Source organism: Gymnoscopelus microlampas (assembly GCF_963454915.1).
Source record: "Gymnoscopelus microlampas genome assembly, chromosome: 17".
Lineage (NCBI taxonomy): Eukaryota > Metazoa > Chordata > Actinopteri > Myctophiformes > Myctophidae > Gymnoscopelus > Gymnoscopelus microlampas.
The window spans coordinates 36,021,580-36,036,298 of NC_139954.1; the positions used below are offsets into that span (position 1 = coordinate 36,021,580).

Genomic DNA, 14,719 nt, shown 5'->3' on the forward strand with positions numbered 1-14,719 from the left:
TATACTACAGTAGGTCCAATACTTCTAGTAGTGTTTTTATGACGCACTGTGAGCTTGTAGAGCAGCTATTTTTGCAGAATTGTCGGCCCAGAATAGGTTAATATGGTTAAGTGACTTAACTATGTGTGCTACATAGCACCCAAATGTCCTCACAATGTGTGTGTGTGTGTTGTGTGTGTGTGTGTGTGTGTGTGTGTGTGTGTGTGTGTGTGTGTGTGTGTGTGTGTGTGTGTGTGTGTGTGTGTGTGTGTGTGTGTGTGTGTGTGTGTGTGTGTGTGTGTGTGTGTGTCTCCAGTGTGGTGGGTCCTGCGTTGACATTTCGTATCCGTCAGAACGAACAGAACATGACTGCTGCAGAGGTGGCTGCTAAAGCTGGTGAGACGCACGCACACACTCACGCATGCACACACACTCACTCACACTGTCTCTCTAACACAAAACCAGATACTGTATGCACAACAAAACATGCACACCCACACATACAAAGTTGTATGCCTTTTGTCTCTCATTTGTGCACACCCACACACACACACACACACTCAGAGAGGTCAGACCGTGCAGCACAATGTGTTTGGTAACAGTGAAATGTCAGCCATCTGACTGTTAACTCAGAGGACAGTGATGGCCCTCTGCCTGTCAACTAGGATGGAGAGATGAAACTCAAATGACTCACAATTGAAAAAGTTTTCTCTTTTTCAAACCTCAAAACAACAACAACAAAACCAATATATGTCAGTTATTTGTGTTTGTTTTCTTATGGTTTTATTTTATTTACAGTATCTGAGAAGAACTTCCTGGAGTCTGAGACTGGCCTGAAGATCGTACAGACTGGTGTTGGAGAGGTACACAAACACACACACACACACACACACGCACGCACGCACGCGCACACACACATTTCATTGACAGTTTTCACATATCGGTCATTTTGCTCGTTGGGTGGGAAACTGTGTGAATATGATCCCTGCCCTCCCAAATTCTCCCTTTGGCTTCATATGGTGCAGTTGTCAGGGAAACACAAAGATAAATCATGCCTGTCTTCATGCACGTCTTCCTTTCTCTTTCACTTGTTACTCTGGTCGGGAGGGCTTTAGCTGGCCAGGCTCTCACGCTTTCTTCGCAGAAAATAGTTTCACGAGCTACTAGCCACTCTCTGCTCCACGCTTTGTGATTCCCATGTCTGAGGGCTATGCTCTGCAGCCATGCGTGTTGTACAGATTCACATGGTGCTGGAGTCTCTCGGTCATAGGTTGGCGACTTCACGGTGACTTTTTTGAAGATTCAGTACAGATGCATAAACCTGGAGTGGCAGAGGGTCTTGCATCTATACCTGTATGTTGAAGTCAGAGGCAGAATTCAGTGTAGTCAGGTCTAAATGACTGGATACGGAGTGGACTGCTGAGACTCCACAGAACACGGGGAGCAGAGAGGATGAGGGTCCGTCTTAGACGTGGTGAGTTGTACTGCTGTGGTTTGATATCTGTGCCATGATGCCGCTTTTAGAGCATCTGCACATTATAGTGCACTGTAAAATCCTGAGTGTTAATGTAAATCTGAGACTGTACAAATGTCATCAAATGGACCTTTGGTTAAATTTGTACACGCTCAGAGTGAAAGTAGCACTTTCACTAGTGCTTTTACTGTGTGCCACAGGAAACATGGTGCATTGTAGTGTTGCATATGAAATTGCATATGGTATGGCAAACTGAACAACGCTGGTGAGCAAGGAGGACTAATTATGTGTGATGATGATGATGATGTGCTTAATGAGCAAGATCGTGTTCTTCTGTTTGAAAGCAAGCCACTGCCTAGCAGGTGCTAATGTTTGAAGTCGGTGTGTGTGTGTGTGTGTGTGTGTGTGTGTGTGTGTGTGTGTGTGTGTGTGTGTGTGTGTGTGTGTGTGTGTGTGTGTGTGTGTGGTTGTAAGGGCCATTTGGATCCATTCGTATCCTCTCAGAGTAAAATAAACACACATTTTTTACTGTGTTGAATGGCAAAAATCTACATATTGTACATTTAATCTCTGGTTAGCGCAGCTAATATTCAAATGGTTGACTTTGATGGAAAGTTGGTCATTTTTATTCTCCTTTGGTTGTGGATTGTGGATAAACGTTAACCTTGATGTTGTGCTCACAGCAGAACTGGCAGGGCAGAAGAGGCATGACATTTATATCACTGCTGTGGGTTTCCTTCTGTCCACTGGGCTTTATAATGGCAAATTATGTATAGTGCGTGTGTGTGTGTGTGTGTGTGTGTGTGTGTGTGTGTGTGTGTGTGTGTGTGTGTGTGTGTGTGTGTGTGTGTGTGTGTGTGTGTGTGTGTGTGTGTGTGTCTCTGCCACCTGGAGTGCAAGTGGCCACTGCACATCACCAAGGCGACATCCCATAGCATTCCACCGGTTGCCATGGAACCTGATCTTTTCCAAACCCCCCACTCCGGCTGCTATGACAACAGTCACAGGCGTCATTACTCCCATTATCATTATTTCCACACACACACACACACACACACACACACACACACACACACACACACACACACACACACACACACACACACACACACACACACACACACACACACACACACACACACACACACACACACCTACATACACACAAAGAGACACAGGAAGTCAGCTTTGTACTGGGATCAACCTGCCTGAGAACGATTACATTTGTACGTGTGATATTTATCAGAATGTCATCTTAGCCGGTATTGACATAGTCCTGTTTGTTGTCATACTGTGATCATTTAAGATGGAAACCATTACCTTTATATGGATACTAAAGAAAGAAATGTAAATATTAAATGAGCTTTTTTTGCTACTTTATTATTGTTATTATATATATATATAATTTATATATATATATATATATATATATATATATATATATATATATATATATATACATCCTACATATATATAGTATAGGATGTATATATAGTATACATCCTATAATTCTAGTAACCTCTGTGTGTCCGTGTGTCCGTTTGTTTGTTTGTTTGTAGTGGTGTCACAACCCGGTTCTCCTCACTGGCTGGACCAATTGCTCTGATTTTGCACACAGCCATTGACCATTACCATCTGAACGCAACTGTGAAGCCCGTTTTTCGATTTCATCAAATCTCAGCTTCTTATTAGCGTTTATGTGTCAAACAATGTCGCCATTCTGATGTGTACTGCTTCACTGTACAGTTGAGAGGTAATCCATTCGTAAAACAATTGGCTTGTACTTGTTTGCGGGCCATCGGATCAATATTCTTATCCCTGCTCAAATGCTTTCGTTGGTAGTGTTGTTCTTAGGGGTGTGCCGATATATCGTCCCGCGATATATCGCGATACGTTTTCGCGACGATATGTATCGTTTTGGAAAAAAAATATATCGTTTTTGAAAAAAAAAAAAAAAATTGTATTTTTTTTATTTTTTTTATTTTTTTCTACAATCATAATAATCAGGCATGCAAACGGCCCCGAAGTGAAAAGAGTGACAACATGTTTTTTTTCGGGTCAGGTGTCATACTATTTGGATTCAAAACGGCTATTGTAGCTGAAAAGCTACAAGTTTGCATGTCTGAATAATGCAAAAACAGAATTATTTGTTTGCATTTTCTTTTTTTCTCCTCCATATATTTTCATAATAAAAAAAGTGCGTATCGTATCGTATCGAAATCGTATCGAAATCGTATCGAAGTTGTGAGCCAAATATCGTATCGTATCGTTTCGTGAAATTAGTGTATCGGCACACCCCTAGTTGTTCTGCTTGCTTGTTAGTTTAATGTGTCATTTAGTTTTTAAGGGAACATACAGTATCAGTTCAGAGTGTACAGTAGCTAGAGAAGGTGATAGCATAGTATTTGTTTACACAAAGACAGGAACATGGTCAGATAAGGAGAGGGATAAGGCAATAGCAGGCCATTGAAAGGAACATGACCCATTTGGCATTAATATAATGTTATCTTACTAGGAAGTGGAAATTAGAGGGTAGCATACATGCATCGCATGTGTGTTAGGAATAACAGGAAGTTGTTTTGTCTCAAAGTTGTGTAATGAGAAAATTGTTATTTTCTCATGTATTTATTTTCAGTTTTTTTAGATGACATGTGTAACAGATGTAGATTGGTCTGGGATGGTGTGAGAGCCCTCATGTGTATGTTTTGTTGTTGTTATTTTTGAATGTTATGTGATTGTTTTTTTTGTCATTGTTTGTATGATGTGCCTGAGGACCCCCTGGAAGACAAGATGACGAATACTTTTAATTTGTTAAATATTTGTCCAAAAATCCACAGACAGACTTAGCTACTTTCACTTGAAAACATATCAAAAAGTTATTTTGCACATGTTGTGTGACACTATAGTATGTCGATCTAGGGCATTAATTTACGGGGGGGAAAAAACAACATAAAAGGTTGAAGTATGGAGATACAAAGTTTCTGACCAAAAACAACAATACTGGGTATCCTAATTCATGTATTCTGGACAATTTCACATTTAACATGGCAAATCATATGAGCCTCATATTTTTGCTCTATTCCTCTATCGCTCCTCAACTTGTAGGAAGTTGTGTGGAGAAAAGAGTTAATCATTTTGCCAAAGTGAGAACCTATTAATGAGATCACTGAAGAAACACTTCCTGTCTGTGCCCTCCTCTTCCTAGAGGACAGATGCACAGGGTCTCCCGCAAGTCACCCGGGTTTCCCAGGGGTCCAGTGGAACGGTCATCACCCTAGTCTCCATGGCAGTCGTCGGAGGAGTGCTGGTATTGACTATGGCCATCGCTTGTCTCAGGCACCACGCCCAGCAACTGGCCAATGGCAAGCTTGGTCTGGGACCAGAGGGAGGAGTCGAAACACATTTTGACTACCAGGTATTCAATGAGGGTTTCAAGTCTTTGTTTGTTACTAGGAAACATATGGAAACCCCATGTCAACATCCTGCCAGCTGTGTTCAGGGCAGCTGTGTTATTGTTTACTGTTTGAAGCTGTCTTTAAAGGCCTATCTGTGAACAATTGGCTGGTATGAACATGTTACTGAATCTCTAAATGCAAGTGTCCTATCCTTTTTCTAAAGCTAGAGTCAAGAAAAGGAGAGACCAAATTCAAATTAGCTTGGGTCATCAAGAAAAGGTTCTAGGCAGTTGTTGTTTATTTGTTGGGATCCCCATTAGAAGCATAGCTAGGGGATCCACATATCAAAACAATGCATTTAAAAACCTACAAAAACAAAACATAAAGAAAACGGAAAAAAAACACATTAAACGTTTCAGTCAATAATTATTAATCACCATTCAATGAGGGATATCGGATACATTTCTTTTGTGTCGTCTCCCGTTCAGGAGTTGTGTCGGCAGCACATGGCGTCCAAGTCCTCCATGTCACGGCAGGACTGCGGGGTGGGGGGCAGCGCGGTGGGGTCTGCCGTGGCGGCGGGCGCAGGGGGGCGAAGAGGGACGGACACGTCCCGCGTCAGCAGCGTCTCCTCCCAGTTCAGCGACGGGCCCCAGCACAGCCCCTCCTCCACCCACAGCTCCACCCCTTCCTGGAGCGAGGAGCCGGCTCAGTCCAACATGGACATATCTACTGGTCACATGATACTGGTGAGCAAAACGCAGCATTAAAGCTCACTCATAAAGAGTTCGTAATATCTTAGTGTTTCTCAAACTTTTTCATTTTCAAGGACCCCCAAATTCATATGTGTTTGGACGCGTACCCCTTAATATTTTCACATTTCTTACAAACATTTTGGAAAATGGCAGATGTACAAGCTCACACCCAGTTACATCGTGATGTTAGTGATTCACTTTGAGAACCACTGATATATCTAACCAATAAAACAAAAATTAGAGAATCTGTTTTGTTATTTTAGTGTGAGTGGCAAATTATGGCAAGAGGTAGGTATTTGTATCAATTCATTTGTCAAACATATTGCACAGTGCCGCTTTAAAACAAATGAATGTCTAAAAATGTACCAACACGGGTCAACACTCACTCTTTTAATGAGTTAAAGCAACAATGCATAAATATCACTTCCTCTCCCAAGGGAGAGGACACTGCAACACCCGAGATGTGAAACCCTTGTCTCCCGCACGGGAGAATAAAACATCTACGGCTCATACAAGAGCGGTAGATGGGGGATTCCCCCCGCTTCATGTGGTTAACACTGAGGATGTGTACGTTGTCCAGTTTTTCTCCATTGCGTCCTGTCTCCCCTCAGACATACATGGAGGACCACCTGCGTAACAAGGACCGCCTGCAGAAGGAGTGGGAGGCCCTGTGTTCCTACCAGGCGGAGCCCTGTTCAGTCACCACGGCCCAGAGCCACATGGAAAAGAACAGACACGCCCATTCTCTGCCCTGTTAGTATCTTCTTATACCATGGTTACCGTGCCTGTTTGTCTCTGTATCCACACAAAGGATGCTGTCTAGAGCAGTGGGTCTCAAACTTTTTCATGTCAAGGACCATAGATATATATAAAGGCTAGATGGCTCAAGGGGGGCGTCGCAAACGTAGCTCAACCGCGGCCATCTTGCAGCAGTCATTCATAACATTATGTCTATGGCCATGTATTATTGAAATAACCATAGCGTGCTCAATTTTCATCCAATTTTCAAACGGTTTGGTTTGTTGTAAACACCAAATATGTAGTTATGATACTGCATGCTTATAATTATAATCATGGATTTTATATGAAAATAACATTAAGAATGCAGTATCATAACTACGTCTTTGGTGTTTACAACAAACCAAACCGTTTGAAAATCAACTCTAGTTTTTGAAAATAGCGGATCTACAAGCTCACAACGTATCGCATTGTGAGCTTATAGATCGGCTATTTTCAAATATCCCTCTTCAAGGACCCCTGGGGGTTCCCATGCCCCACTTTGAGAACCACTGGTCTAGAGACATAATAACATGTCACTTGTCTGTCTATATAATTATCAAACTATAATAACCCTGTTTACACACTATTATGACTATTATGAAAATGTGTATTTATATTATGAAATATATGCGCCCCCATATGTATATCAATTATATGTATATGTGTACCTGTTTCAAGTAAACAGGACAAGTAATAATCCTCTAATAAAATCTGCCTTCAGATGTTTAATGTGATGATTCTCAAAATAACACCTTTTCACTCTCTTAAACAACGTGTTTGTTTTCTCCAGATGATCACTCTCGGGTCAAGCTGAAGTCGGATCAGAACCTTAGTGGGGACTACATCAATGCTAGCAACATCGTAAGGCATTATTATTATATTATTATTATTACACTGTCACCAAAAGTATGTAGAAAGCAACTAATCCTTCTTTCCTTGTTAATCTAAAGATTGACCATGACCCTCGCCTAACAGGCTACATTGCCACCCAGGGACCCATGGCTCACACCGTGGCTGATTTCTGGCAGGTCAGTACACGTTCCCCTCTACCAGTGTTGACAGATTCTGTGAGAGAAACAAGCAACCAGGTCTAGGAAAACAAGCTCAAAAGAAGCGACTATGGGTCACATGAGCACTTTAAACATTCATCAGCTATTTGAAAATAGCTGATCTACAAGCTCACAACGCGTCGCGATGCGACGCGTTGTGAGCTTGTAGATGTGCTATTTTCAAATAAAATCTTGGGAGAAAATTATAATAAGCAGACCTGGCAACCCTGCCCTCTATCATGTCCCGAGTTTAGTAGATGTATATCATCACTGTCGGGCAGAAACCTTGTATCTCCATATTTCAACTTTTCATGTTGAATTCATGCCCTATTTCGTCATAATGACAGTGTCATGCAAAAGAATCGAAAGTAGCCAGTCTGCAACCTCACAGTGCGTAGTGTTGTGAGCTTGTAGAACTTTTTTTGAAAGAGGTAGTAAAATTTGGAAGATATTCTCCTATGATGACATGCCCAAAAATAGGGGCTGTGGGTTTTATAATTGTTTAACCAATGAAAAGTATTAACAAGAGCTTGTGCATTTCCTGAAAAGTTATATTTTTGGACATACAACTGTCTTTCCGACAGTGACATGGTATATGGTACCATTGTACCATAAATACAAACAAAGAGTCTTTGTACCTTTTGGCATATTGGAGCAGCTGAGACTATTCTATGGGGTGGCATAGGGTATTATAAGCCTTTGGTCCCAAAAAAACTTTGTTTTGGGATCTACAGACTCTACAGGTTATTTACCATCTATCATACATACGGTAAGTAGAAAATGCAGTTTTTCTAGAGTGCATATTATGTTTGTGAAACATTATTCTGAATATAATGTCTGAGTAACATGTTGTAATATTACAACACGTGTAATATTGAACAAATATTCCTCAGTGATGTGTTTTTGTCCATGTTAAACACGTTGTGTGTATGAGATTAAAAGATTTTTCATTTGTTAGATTTCTGTACATTTACTTACATTAGTATATAAAAAACAACACCAGGACAGTCATTTGCACGTTTTCTTTTTAATAGGCTACATGTTCCATCTCATTATAATATGGTAACATATAAGGCAATTCCTCTCTACTTTATTGAAAAAACGTACAAATCTTAATCACTGTATTCTGTACAAGTAAATTGTTTTACAGAGAAAAAAAAACAAGACTGGGCCATTCACTTCCTTAGATGGCTTGGCTCTGAAAGAGTCTAGCTTATGTCTTAAATGAAAACTCATCTCTTCATGTAAAGGAAGAGGATTAATCTAATCAGTGTGATTGACAGGAGAGATGATCAGAGGAGCAGAGTTGTTACCACTATTGTTTTTACATGGACTGAAGAATGGATGGAGTTTCTCAGTGAAGTTGCAGTTAGTGAAAGAGTAGATGAGAACTGTGGCCTCCACATCATAAAAGGCGACCAGTCCCTCCTCATAATCCACAAACACTCCCACTTTCTGGAGCTTCTCTCTTACAGGGAGGAGGACAGGAGGGTCAGTTCTAGCATGGTACTCATTTCTATTTTTCAAACTTATAGTCCAGTAACCATTGTCTGGCCTCTGTGTGACTATTACCTTCCTGTTGATGGACTCTCTGGCCACTCCTAAATCCCACTTAGTCTTCCCTTTAACCTGAACCTCATAATAAAATCTTCCTGAGGAGAAGCTTTGTTTTCCTAAGACACAGCCTCGATTCTGGAATCTTGCCGTGTTGTCTGGGAGATTCTTCTTTATGTCTCCACGATTTACTTGTTTTCCATCCTCAGACAGGATGAGATAGCAGTGTGCTGTATCTGGGTCCAGAGTTACATCCACTGCATATTGCTGGATCCTCCTCAGCTCAACGTCACATAGTTTCTTCTCCATCTCTTTACTCAGTGTCTTCTCCAGCTGAGCCACTGCTGTCCTCACAGTCCCCACATATGAAGACTGGTAGACATTGACCTTTGTCCAGTCCTTGGTGGGTGGAGCGGTGTTGATGGATGGGAAGTTGTGGAGGAGGTGGAGGTGGTCTTCAGTTTGTGAGAGCTGCTTCAGCTCAGAGCTTTTCTTCTTCAACTCAGTGATTTCCTGTTCCAGCTCTTTAATGAAGCCTTCAGCCTGTTTCTCTGTTGTTTTCTGCTTCCCTTCAATCACATCAATGAGCTCAGCCTGGCTTCCCTCAATACAGCTGATCAGAGCAGTGAATACCTGTACACCGTCTGCTATCTCTCTGTCTGCATCTTTCTTGCTGAGCTCTACTGAGTGTTTGACCTCCTTAATCTTCAGTTGTCTCTCCTGGATCATCTGCTGAACCTCAGCCTCTGTCTTCCCCAGCTCAGCCTTCTTTCCTTCGTATTCCTCTTTCAGAGATACAATTTGATGTAACTTGTGGTCTGACTGAGTGCAGAACTCACAAACACACACATGGTCAGTCTTACAGAAAAGCTCCAGAGGTCTGTCATGTTTCTTACACACAATATCTTCCAGGTTCTTTACAGGGTCAATTAGTCTGTGTGGTTTCAACACCGTGACTCTCTGATGAAGCTCCAGGTGATTCTCACAGTAGGAGGTCAGACAGACTAAGCAGGACTTCAGGGCCTTGAACTTGGTCTCAGTGCAGACGCCACAGGACACTTCATCTAGTTTTGTATTTTCTTGTTTTGTGTTGGAAGTTTCTTTCAACTGCTTCGACTTCCTGAACTGATCAGCCATCTCCAAAATAAAAGTATTGACGAAGACATCTGGTCTCTTACAGAATTGTCTTTTACATAGTGGACACTGACACACATCATTACTGTCCCAGTAATGTGTGATACAGGTTTTGCAGTAGTTGTGTCCACATGGAGTGGTGATTGGATCAGTGAACACATCCAGACAGATAGAACACAGGAACTGCTCTTCAGACTGGAGACTGCTTGCGGATGCCATTTCTACACGCTGAAAATAAGATTCACATCAGGTCAATTTGATTTGTTATGCACATTTCTTACCTGGTACAACTCACTAAAAACACACACACACACGCACGCACGCACGCACGCGCACGCGCGCACACACACACACACACACACACACACACACACACACACACACACACACACACACACACACACACAAATTATTGTGTGTTCAAATTATTAAAATGTTACAACAATTAGCCCCCCCCCCAGCACTTACAACACTCACAATATCAAGGCAAATTAAAATGATGCATTTTTGTTTTGTATTGTGTATAGAAAATCTTATTTATATGCTCACCTATCAATGTCTTTAACTCTTGTTTATTGAAAAGCCTATTGATTTGGAGTTTTTGTAGAGAACGTGTGCTCTGCCTGCCTCCGTCTTACTGCTGTGTTTTTACTTTCGGTTTTGATACTGTACGTCATCATTGCTCAACACTTTGTAGAAGTTAACCCTTTACTGTCGTCTTTTATACTGTGATGAACTTGAAAAGTGCTGAATGAATAAATAAAACAAATTATTACAGAATATATACATATGTATCTACCGTAGTTACATTTAATTTGATTTAAATTGTATTCTATGTCTGAAAAGTGTCCCACTTTCTAGTCTCTCTTTAGTAAAAGTGTCGATGTTTAATTTCCAACCACTAGATGGTGCTTGTCTTCACTTGTGGATAGTAAATTAATAGAAATTGCATTTTGCCCCCATTAAAGAGACTAAAGATGTCTTCAGTTTGTCTGGAAATGTCTTGTCTGTCTATTAAATGTGTATGTGTGGAGAATTACTATATGTATAGTGTACAGGTGTTTTATTTAATGTCTGAAAATGTGTGTCTAAACCGTAAACACCTGTGTTTTCTGTGCGTGCGTGTGTTATGGATCCCCAGATGGTATGGGAGAATGGTTGTACCGTGATAGTGATGATGACCGCGCTGGTGGAGGACGGAGAGAAGCAGTGTGAACGTTACTGGCCTGATGAAGGCTCTTCTCTCTACAACATATATGAGGTAACTTCCCCTTTCATAGCTGTAAGAACTCATTCTGTATACCATCACGTTTTATCCATAAAGCATTATACCGGTAATTCCTACTGTATACCTCCATGTCTTATCCTGTATAATGTTGTGAACTATTGTACTAGGGGTCATGGAAGGGGATTCCAAGGGTTACCCAGCTAAATAATTTAGAGTTAGGAACCATTTGGTTCTATTTGTACTCTCTCAGAGTTAAATTAACACTGATGATTTGACAGTGTAGATTGCGGTCTAAGAGATACATGAAATCACATGGGCATCCATGGCCTAATGCATATCCAACTGGGGTCCTTGAAATGAAAAAGGCTGAGAATCTTAGAACTAATTGTATGCTGGAAAAAACACATTCATGACATTTGGCACAGCATCCCTACGTTGGTAACCGTTAGTAACATCATGTGATTTTTGGTGCTGAATCCTATTAAAAACATACACACAAATATATTACGAATGAACCACTTAAAAAGCAGATCTATAAGCTCACAGCACGTGCCGCGTTGTGAGCTTGTAGAGCTGCTATTTTCACTACTTTTTTTTTGTTTGTTTTACTTTTTCTACATTAAAAAAAAAAAAAAAATTTTAGATACAGCAATCCATTGATAGTATATACTATAGTACACAGTATATATAATATATATATACTTTTGAATACTTGAGTATTTACTTGATTATGTACTTTGTCCATCTCATCGCTGATCCTCCCTCTCTCTCTCAATCTGTGTGTGTGTGTGTGTGTGTGTGTGTGTGTGTGTGTGTGTGTGTGTGTGTGTGTGTGTGTGTGTGTGTGTGTGTGTGTGTGTGTGTGTGTGTGTGTGTGTGGTGCGTGCGTGCGTGCGTGCGTGCGTGCGTGCGTGCGTGCGTGCGTGCGTGCGTGTGTGTGCGTGCGCGTGTGTGTGCGCGTGCGTGTGTGTGTGTCAGGTTAACTTGGTTTCAGAGCATATCTGGTGTAAGGACTTCTTAGTGCGTAGTTTCTACCTGAAGAACGTCCAGACCCAGGAGACCAGAACACTGACTCAGTTCCACCTGCTCAGCTGGCCTGCTGACGGCATCCCCACCTCCACACGACCCCTGCTCGACTTCCGCAGGTAGGACACCACACACACACGCACACGCACACGCACACAGATACAGTATATAAAAAACACACACTACCACGGTACAGTAATTTCTAGTCCTTGAGTAGATTCCAAACAACCTAGAATAATTGCAAACAGAGGAAATAGGTATTACATGCTCGGAGAACAATATGAACACAAACACTCTTCCTCTCTCTCTCTCTCACGCACGCACGCACGCACGCACGCACGCACGCACGCACGCACGCACGCACGCACGCACGCACACACACACACACAGCTAAATAAACTGCTAACAGTTAGTCTGGGATGAGATACATGCCGTGTACTGGTGACTGGGCTTGAATCCTAACGATGAATCCCATGTCATCCCAGGTACTCTACCTGTTTCTCCATCTTCTCTATCACTCTTCTCGTGTCCATTACCAAACAATGCATAAGTACTTTACATTTCACCTCCACCTTTTTCTCCCCCCTCCTCCCTCTCTCTCTCTCTCTCTCTCTCTCTCTCTCTCTCTCTCTCTCTCAGTGCTCAGTAGGTTGATGGGTTTTTGCATTGTAACATCTCCCAGTGTCATTTTTGTGGTTTGCAGCTAGTACTCTGGCTCCAGTTGCATAGTCACAAAAATGAGCATTGGCAGGTGTGACTGGCGACTGCAAGAGGGACAGTGACTCCATGGCTTTCTGTTCTCTCCTCTCTGCCTCCCCTGTTCTCCATCTCATTTTTACCTTATTCCCTTGGCCTCTATTTCTTCTTTTGTTTTTGTATCCTCTCCAACCGCTCCTTAGCTCTTGAATCAGAATCAGCGTTATTTGTTATCATATTGTATATACCTCTGTTTTGTTTTCTCTTACCTCCTTGTGTTTTTACCAACTGCTTAACCCATTCAATCCGGAAACGCATCTGTGTCATTTTAGATTTAAGCTATAACCATTTTTTAATACTTTGGCTGTTCAAAAATAGCAGATATACAAGCTCATAGTAGATCTGCTATTTTTTTTTAATTGTGAAAATGTGTGCAAATCTTTGAATATATATATATTTTAAGCAAACATTTGTGAAATATTTTGTTCCAGGGACCTCCAGAAGTAAAGCTTTGAGTTACAAATGTTCGCTTTAAAGATTTATTTAAAGATTTGCACACATTTTCACGTTTTTTCAAAAATACCAGATCTACAAGCTCACAGCGCGGCACTTGGTGCCACGCTGTGAGCTTGTATCTGTGATCTGTGAATAGCCCAAAGAAATCTAAAATGACAGAGATGCGTTCCCGGTTTTAATGGGTTAAAGCAGTGGTTCTCAACCTTTTCTGGATCAGGGCCCACTTGAAAATCTCAAAAGCGTTCACGGCCCACCCATCTGACCACTTAACATGGCCGCCGAAAGGTTTGTGACCATATAAATGGTCAGATGATTGGGCTTATTCAGAGCATGTTTATTTTAATGATCTATTAAGGTCTGGCTTGGATTTTCAAGTGGGCCCATTTTTGAAACAAGCTCTGTGCTTTTATGAGTCTTCCAGTTTAGTAGACCTTGTATTGTGAATTTGTACTTCCATGTACTGTTGTTCTCATGTCTTACTAAATAAAGTACATCAATCAAAGTACATCAATAGGACTAACACGGTATTCTTATGTATCGGCATCACAATGAAAACCCATTTTCAAGGTTTTAAAGAGAAAAATACCATGCAATTTATTTTGGTAGATATATATATATTTATATTAATGTTATATTATCATTCAAATCTTTTGTGTTTTGGCAATTATTTGGGGGACATATGCTATACCATCACAGCCCACCAGTGGCCCCCGGGCCCACAGGTTGAGAATAACTGGCTTAAAGTTCCATCAGCTCCAACTGCTGAATAACTAATGTCTCTCTCCTTCCCTCTCTGTCTCTTATTCTCTGCCCAACCCCGTTCCTCAGAAAGGTGAATAAGTGCTACAGAGGTCGCTCTTGCCCCATCATTGTCCATTGCAGGTAATAAGCCACAACTCGTTTTTAACATGAACCCTAGCATCCCTATTCTGGGGGAGAACATGTCACAAAAATAGCCAATCTTCAAGCTCACAACTCGAAATGCATGCTGTAGGCCTGTCCCCCGACTAAGGATTTCTGTAGTCGAATCCGATTGGCCAAATGTTGCCTATAGTCGACTAATAGTCGACTAATGACACAAAAAAAAAAAATATATATAGATATTATGTTGTATTATTATTATTTAAAAAAAT

At 41.3% G+C, this 14,719-nt stretch overlaps 2 protein-coding genes across 2 annotated transcripts in view; one reads left to right on the forward strand and one right to left on the reverse strand.

The window, feature by feature from the left end:
- ptprna (protein tyrosine phosphatase receptor type Na) overlaps positions 1 to 14,719 on the forward strand; it is a gene marked incomplete at its 5' end in the record, with an annotated part of 34,331 nt that overhangs the window by 16,876 nt on the left and 2,736 nt on the right. Inside the window, 10 exons of the mRNA XM_084084250.1 lie at positions 296 to 375; positions 778 to 842; positions 4,659 to 4,868; positions 5,337 to 5,597; positions 6,215 to 6,356; positions 7,174 to 7,244; positions 7,334 to 7,411; positions 11,262 to 11,381; positions 12,327 to 12,493; positions 14,415 to 14,468. Of these exons, the coding sequence (XP_083940376.1) occupies positions 296 to 375; positions 778 to 842; positions 4,659 to 4,868; positions 5,337 to 5,597; positions 6,215 to 6,356; positions 7,174 to 7,244; positions 7,334 to 7,411; positions 11,262 to 11,381; positions 12,327 to 12,493; positions 14,415 to 14,468 (1,248 nt within the window). The remainder of the gene's footprint in view (positions 1 to 295; positions 376 to 777; positions 843 to 4,658; positions 4,869 to 5,336; positions 5,598 to 6,214; positions 6,357 to 7,173; positions 7,245 to 7,333; positions 7,412 to 11,261; positions 11,382 to 12,326; positions 12,494 to 14,414; positions 14,469 to 14,719) is intronic.
- Positions 8,449 to 10,771, reverse strand: LOC311064221 (E3 ubiquitin-protein ligase TRIM21-like). Its single transcript, XM_084084050.1, has 2 exons — positions 10,670 to 10,771; positions 8,449 to 10,348 (listed from the first exon to the last, which is right to left on the reverse strand). Exon 2 carries the CDS (start codon positions 10,337 to 10,339, stop codon positions 8,696 to 8,698), a length of 1,644 nt encoding a protein of 547 aa, XP_083940176.1. The 5' UTR covers positions 10,340 to 10,348; positions 10,670 to 10,771; the 3' UTR covers positions 8,449 to 8,695.